Source organism: Panicum virgatum, chromosome 2N, assembly GCF_016808335.1.
Source record: "Panicum virgatum strain AP13 chromosome 2N, P.virgatum_v5, whole genome shotgun sequence".
Classification (NCBI taxonomy): Eukaryota; Viridiplantae; Streptophyta; class Magnoliopsida; order Poales; family Poaceae; genus Panicum; species Panicum virgatum.
In genome coordinates this window covers 54114899-54122780 of record NC_053146.1, presented here as the reverse complement: position 1 = coordinate 54122780, position 7882 = coordinate 54114899, and the positions used below count along the sequence as shown (strand labels likewise).

Sequence of the window (7882 nt, the reverse complement as noted above, 5' to 3'; positions counted from 1 at the left end):
CGAACCGCGGCCGCCGGTGGCCGCAGATCTGGCACCGGTGGAGGCACTGCACCTGCGTCTGCACAAGGCGGCCGGTCGGCACCCTTTGGGCGCGCAGACCTGCCTGCAAGGTGTCCTCCGGCTGGACCTGAAACGGCGGCAGCCGACCAAGCCACCAGAGGCGGTGGCCGTCGTCGTCGTCGTGCCGCACAGGTAAGTTCCCCTTTGTCTTCCCAATGTCGGTTCTGTTCTTACAAATTCCTGGTGTATCATTAGTCTGGATTGTTGACTGCATTACCTTGTGCGTCACTGCGTACTTTTCGTGCTCATGTTACGCTTCGTTTAGGCCGACACCAACAGGGCAGGATGTACTGTACACTAGAATGCAAAATGAGCCATCCAACTAAATGCATGTAAACACAAAAAATGTAAAGTTTTACATCCAACTTTTGGCCTTTACAGTTTTTTGCAAAATTTTGGATCTAAACACACCCTGACTAGCGCAACATTGTACTGTAAACTACAATGTTTCAGCTTCCCTTCTTTACTTTGATTGTTTGGAAGCAACACCTTAATCTGCAAATGATACAATGATACTTAAGCAGTATCCTGGACAAACAAGTATCAGAGTGTATTAGAAGCACCAACCTTCAGGCCCTCAACAATCTTATTTGAACCATCAGGATCCCTAACCAAGGTTGCTGAAGTCAGAATAGTCTGACATTCATCATCAAAGTTAATGAAAAATCCTGTGCATGAAAAAAACTTTGTTCCTCCTGGATACAGTAATTTTGATTATTAGCTACAGATGGTCATAATATAAATAGGAGTACAAGTTTGGACACTACTATAAACTCACCATTGAACGAAGCAAGTGCAACAACACTTTTTTGATAAGATAAGAGAAAAACTTTTATCGAATTTACCCCAGACGGCCAGACACCATCAGGACACACATCACCAAAAGGATCATGATGAGCATTAAGCAAAGCGATGCCACCTGGCACAAGAGACAACGATATAATAATTGTCAGTTGTACAGCAGATATGTGAAAAGGCTCAATTGCCAGATAACTAAGTGTACAAACATGGACTCACGATTGATCGTACCCCTTGATGTACTGGGGGGGGGGGGGGGGGGGGGGGGGGGGGACCCCTAGACCCATTCTCAAACTCTGCATTGCTGGGAACATCCTCATATGCTGAAGAAAGAAGAGAGATTAACAGACATGCTAATTCTAAATACAGTAATGTAGCAATCACATAAGTTTCTGCAAATAGTATTGTATGTAAGATTAGAAATATATGGCATATTGTGCAACCAACCACTCATATTAGAAGTGACTAGGCATCATGGACAGATTTAGCCCAAGAGTTGTCAGGCATGGGCTAGCATTAGAAAGAGATTTAGCCCAAGTGCAAAGAAAAATACTTTTTTTTTACTTTTACCATTGCGTTAGCAGGGGCACACTACTAAATTAGAAGTGACTTGAATATACCCATGAACATCTCTACATTTTACGGAGCGGCTGATGTTCATGGTGTGCAGGCCTTTTCTGGACCAATCTATAGACATGCTGTAGCATTTTATTCTACCACAAACAATTGCACTACCTGCATGTGTATACGTATGAATGATTGATGATACAACTTCATATATAAAATTAGATCATAGTACTTCTTGATGAATCTATAGACGTATGCTGTGGTATATACTTACATTGCAACGCACATGCGCAAGGTAGGCATGGTTAAAACATTAATTGGTTAGCGCTAACACTACGATACAAACTGTAAATGACTAATAGTTATTATATTAGAATAAATGTTATGCTTAATTTGAACCACTCGAGGACCTTACAAATAGTGATTTTGTACTCACCTTGAGGACGGGAGTAGGGTTTCACACCTTGAAAAAATAAGCATGATACCCTGTACATAAAAATTCCAAGAAAACAAGAACTGAGCAGACCTCCACAGTCAAGATACACCATATCCCAACTAATAATGCGAATATTTTAGTCTCAACAAAAATTCTATGGTTTTTAAGTTAGACAAACATATATGGCTACTAGACAACAGAGTAAATGTGACTCACTGCGTTCGGCAGGCTGGAGCTGGTGTGGTGTAAGAGAAAAACACTGTTACCTGGCTGGTGGCTGGAGGCTGGAGCTGGAGCAATGTGAGAGGGAAATACTCATGTTGTTATTAGGGGTAAACATTAAATGCTGCAACTAGAAACATAGATAAGCAAATTGGAAATATATTTCCACACCTGAAAATGACAGACTTCACCTTTTCACCAAAAAATACTGACCTTTGAGGCGTACGTAAATGCTTCCACCGTTCAAGAATTGTACTCCTTGGCAAGATAATGGGTAATCTCATATCCAAATCAAGGTTCATGCCAACAAAGTTCCCATCAAAATCAAAAGACGCACCCCCCTGCCAACCCTAGAACAAAAAATAAAGCAGTGGGAAACAAGGGTTACACTGAAACAAAATTTACAAGGAATATACTTACTTTCACATGACATTCTCATGGAAATCATAAATGCTACTGTTTAACAATAAAAATTGAAAATAGAAATATAATTTTGAAGTATGTTCCATTGCAGATCTAACCATACGAAATCCATTCAGCTTAACTATAACAAAGTTTAAAAGGTATTAGAGGTCAAACTTTTTGCAGTACAGTCAACGGTGACAAATAGAAGTAAAAAAGAGGGAATACAATGGGTCTTTCAAATGATTAAAACACTGATAATAATGCAAGTGTACCTCAGGTAGTTTACAAGTAGTAGAGAACATAATATGATGACCACCAGCTTCACCATCTGAACGTTCAAGTTTGCCGGTTGTCGCCATTAGTTTCCCAGATACGTCTCGGGCGACTGCTACTACCGCAGTCTCCGGCATCCATTCCACAACAGGATTGAGAGGTACGCAATAAACATCAAGGTTTTCCATAGCTTGGACAAAAGCAATTTTATGATCCAAATCGAAGTCTTCCAGAACACCTATGACAATTTTTCCTTCATAGCACACATCAATCTACAATTATAAAAAAGAAAACAGTATAGAATGGTTACATTTATTTTTAGTAAACAAGGAAAAAGAACACTAAATGGCCTTCATCAACACCAACCTTAACGTCACTATGTAAAGCTCTAACCAAACTTGCTGCAGTAACAAACCTTGTGAAGAGCCTCCGGCGTTCTATAGCTACGCCAGAGCATGCAAATAGCACTTCGTGTCCTACACAAGATCATAGTTTATATCATTCACATCTAACAATGTTCAATTATCTGAAAACTAACAATGTTCAATTATCAGAAAACTACGGGTAAACAGTGTAATCACCATGAGACAAAACAAGTGTGGCAACACTTCTAAACAGATCTGTTGAAACTTGTTCACCCAACTCACTCTGTATACGTTGATAGTCGCAGCATAATTCATCTAGATACATGATACAAGACATCTGTGAGTGCTCTAACGGTCATAGAAAATACATGCATAAAAAAAGGAAGAACAAGCAGACCTGAAATCAATGACTCAGTCGTCCCTCCTTCCGCACTGCATGTTCTTTTATTCTCATTTGAGGATTTCGTGGGATCAGCAGCAGCTCTCTTACCTGCTACCATCTTTCAAACTGAAGCAGAATTAAAGAAAGTTAAATGTAAGTCATAACAAGTAAAGTTTGAAAAAAAATTACTCAGATCAATCAATCATCAATCTAGAAAAAGAAATGTTCACCACAAACTCATCTTGCACCAATATGAAATAAAATTGATTAGTTATACAAATCACAGTTCCTTTGAAGTGAAAATTGCAAACAAATCAATAACAAATCTCACAAATACAAAAGTGGCTTGTGTCAGGATGAGAAACTAGATGCAAAAATGCAAGAGACACCTCTTCTGTTCACTAGCAGGACGAGAAAAAGGAGACGCAACACGGCAATAGCCATCTTTCCTGCAGATCGAGGTACCAGGCAGCGATGTCTTGCCGGGGGGTCCCCTGGATGCTGCACGCAAGGGAGGGATGTAGGAGCTTGGCGCGTTGACCGACGAGGATAAGCGGCACCGCGCGCTGCGTCGTGCGGAGTTTGCGCCTAGGACTCTGGCGGCTAGCGAGGGCGGCTGGGGCATGGGGATCGAAGAACTGAGAGATTAGGGTTACAAAACCCTTGCAGTTCCGCAGTACAAACCCTTGCAGTTGCGGCGGCTATCTAAGCGGGAAAGTGCGGCGGCGAGGAGGAGGTGTCCGGCGAGGAGGACGTCATGGTAATATCTCCACATTCCACATTTAGGGTCCGTTTGGATGTCGATATTGGAGGGTTTACATTGAATTGGATTCAATACCAAAACAGACTGGCATTAGAAATCAGTTACAATGCCAAAACAATTGTTTGAATGTAAATGGAATTGTTAGATGGAATCCAACAAGGTCCAGCCCACCACCGTTCTATCCCACATCCTCTCCTCACTGCCATCTCAGTTTCTTCGTCCTCAGGTAGAGCTCGCGAGCTGTGCGGAGGAGCGCAAGGGAGCAGCACGCCGACTGGGAGCAGGAGGAGCGCAGGGGAGCGACGTGGGACTGGGTGTGGAGGGGCGGAACAAAGTGGTGCGCGCATGCCGCGCGGAGGGGTGGAGAGACGGAGGGGCGCGAGGCTGGGCGGTGGATGGGCGGCGCAAAGGGGCGTGCGGCATGCCGGCGCAGGGGCGCAACACGCCGGCGGGGGGGCGGGACGGCGCATGCACACTAGCGGAGAGGTGGGGCGGCGTAGGGGCGGGCGGTGGAGAAGATGAAGGTGGAGAGGACAATTCCGTCGAATACGGAGGGGGAAGGGCCCGCAATCGTGGGACGAGGAAGGAGCCTGTTCGGCTGATCTGATCAACAGTGCGGCTTGGCTTAGTTTGGCTTATTTCTTCTCACAGAATATTATGCATTCTACCAGCCGAGCACAATTCATTCTACCAGCCGAACAGCCTCAAGAACTCTGATGCCAATTCTTAAAACATCCAAACAGCAGGTATTAAATATACAATGCCAATTCCGAATATCGACATCCAAACGCTACATTAGTTTCTCCAAGTCTCTCCACATTCCAAGTTTAGTTTCTTCAAGCCTTTAAATTGTGCATCATCAGCAGGGCTTATCCATAGAAGAGTTTATAGTAGGTCGATTAATGGCTCCATCACAAAAATAAAATAGAAGGTCGATGAGCAGGGCCGGACAGGGCGAGCAGGCGTTAGCAGGATGTCGTCGCCCTTGTCAAGCGATGAATTTGAACGATTCTGCTAGATTTGGATTTGATTGGAACATCCATCTTCTATAAGGTTTAGTCCCAAAATTTTACACCCAAAATAATCACATCAAATGTTTAGATACATGCATTGAGTATTAAATAAAATCTATTTACAAAACTTTTTGCACGGATAGGTTGTAAATCGCGAGATGAATCTAATAAGCCTCCTAAATCCATGATTTGCAATAATGATGATGCAAAGTGATGCTACAGTAACCATTCGCTAACTCATTAAATTTGTCTCGTGATTTACAATCTATCCATGAAAAAAATTGTAAATAGATGTTATTCAATACTCTAAATTAGTAAGATTCTCTTTCAAATTTTTTTAGCAAAATAATCTAAACACACCCTAATCCAATAGCGTCGCGTCAACGCATGGACGAGGTCGCCCAGGTTGCCCACGCCCCCTTCACTGCCTTGGCGGAGGTCGCCTGCGCGCCGTTGCCACTGGGGGCGACCTCACTCGCGGCGCCCGCAGCCAAGCCGAGCTCACTGTCGCCTCTGCCACTATGAATAACTAATATATGATCTTTTATTTCACTGCAGAACCAGAGTGAGCTTCTCCTAAATCTCTCAACGTCGGTTTTGCCTTCAGTTGTAGCAGTTGAAGACAAGCATTTGTGGAGAGTTTTGGGTACAAGTTTGCCGGTGGTATTTTCATACTGACTCAACTAAAGTTTATCAAATCAAAATCTCAGCTATTTATTCATTTCCATGACAACTTGTGGGCGTAAGATAACCTTTTAGTTTGTGATTCATATCAATTCGCTATGTTGTACCTGAAGGAATAACATGAGAGTAGTACTGCAGTTCAGTTCAGAGATCAGAATTGTACTTTTTCTTAGGCTCTGTGTGTTATTGCAAAGTCAGTAACCGCATCTCAGATCATACTAGGTTTTATTCCAATGCCATCATGTCAATCAAAATGGTACTAAGGGAGTTAAACACGGGTCAGGTGATTACTTTCTCTTCATGTGTCATCAAGAAACACACCAACAATAACGTCAGCCCCGATCTTTCACAAAGATGGAGAATATCAATGGATTTGTCATGAGGGATTGTGCCATATATCGTGATGATAACAAGGTTGATGTCCATATGAAGATCTGTCTTAAGTCTGCTGGAGTGGTGGTTTGGTTGAAGAAGATTATTGGGAACCGAGGTGGCCCTAACACTCGCTATGCTGAGAACGTACACTTAAGACACACCAACCCACTCTAGAGTTGGTTAGCTTTTTCAATTTCTAGCTACTTAGTGTATAAGGTCCTAGCCGCTTTCTCGCTTCCGGGTGATAGAGCCTACCAATAGATGAAGCTGGCTTCCGGGAGGCAGAGCCTTCTTACGATGAAACTCAGATCCTTTGTGATCTCGGGTGGCAGAACCAGCCTACAATATATAACAACTTATACACTAAGCACTTAGAAACTTAGAGACTAATACTCTACAAGGAAACTCAAATCTTTATTCACAAATCAACTTGATACAACACGAGATGACACCGAGATGACACTTACACTCTTTATGTAGTTATCCTCCCATAACACCATTACACTACATGGCAACCTTGTCATCTCCAACTTGATATCTCTTATGCCATGGTATAGCAAGGGGGAGGGGGACACCCCTATTTATAGAACTCTATGGTTCATATGGTGTTGTGATATGTCCACCTTCTATACTCTTCTACATTTCTAGAGTTTTCTCCATCTTTATCCTATCATATAAATATCTTTTCTATAGAGAATTCTACACTTCACCATGAAGCATAATAACTATTACTCACACTTGCTCTCCACTCTTCTAGAACCTTCTTACTTTGGCATGATTTTATTCCCATGCATTGCAAATTAGTTTTTGTGATTTTCACAGTCTTCTAGAATGTTCCAAGTATGCATTGCATATTTCAACAAAGATAAATGAAAGACATCATTGCGCCCAATTAAAACGCATTCATCAGAGGGCGGACGATCCATGATAACTTCAAGTACATCCGAAGGGAGGTCGTTCTCATAAGGAAGAAGAAGATCCTCAAAATTCCACTCAAGCTAGACATAGCCAAGGCGTTTGACACGCTCGACTGGGCGCTCCTTCTGGACGCCATGCAGGCCATGGGGTTCGGACAGTGCTAGCACCGGTGGATTCCAGTGCAGCGTTTACGCGACGTGATCCTATTCATCCACCCCAGCATACATGAGGCCGTTGCTATACAGGGCATCTTACAAATTTTTGCTGACACCACCGGGCTACATACCAACATGGCTAAGTGTTCAATCACAAACATTTTTGGAGCCAAAGACATGCTCCTACCCATCCCGCAGGTGCTTGGCTGTCAAGTCGCCCCATTCCCCATTCGCTACCTAGGGCTACCTCGGAGCCTAACACGTACTACTCAACCCAGCATGTTGATGGAGAGACCAAAGCCCATGTAGAGCAGTCTTTGACACCGTTGACGTCGACATAGAGGAAGATGCAGCCGACGCTGCCGAACCGCGAAGATCAGTCCCAGATCCGACACCGACACATCATGTGCCGCGAGGGGCGATGGATCGAGTCCGGCGCCGCCAGATCCGGTCATCAGGGCCTCGG

General features: G+C 43.4%; 1 protein-coding gene across 2 annotated transcripts; it reads right to left on the bottom strand.

Annotated features, from left to right (window-relative positions):
* Positions 1–370: 370 nt before the first annotated feature.
* On the bottom strand, positions 371–4726 carry LOC120661311. 2 transcript variants are annotated; one of them, XM_039940124.1, is made up of 10 exons: positions 3898–4726; positions 3524–3634; positions 3343–3441; positions 3128–3237; positions 2761–3033; positions 2297–2433; positions 1862–1911; positions 839–979; positions 628–755; positions 371–555 (listed from the first exon to the last, which is right to left on the bottom strand). In XM_039940124.1, the coding sequence occupies exons 2-10, from the start codon at positions 3624–3626 to the stop codon at positions 436–438; spliced, it is 1161 nt and encodes a 386-aa protein (XP_039796058.1). In that variant the 5' UTR covers positions 3627–3634; positions 3898–4726; the 3' UTR covers positions 371–435. The 2 variants fall into 2 exon arrangements, with proteins under 2 accessions (XP_039796058.1, XP_039796059.1); XM_039940125.1 differs by having other exon boundaries at positions 3974–4726.
* Between the last annotated feature and the right edge of the window lie 3156 nt (positions 4727–7882).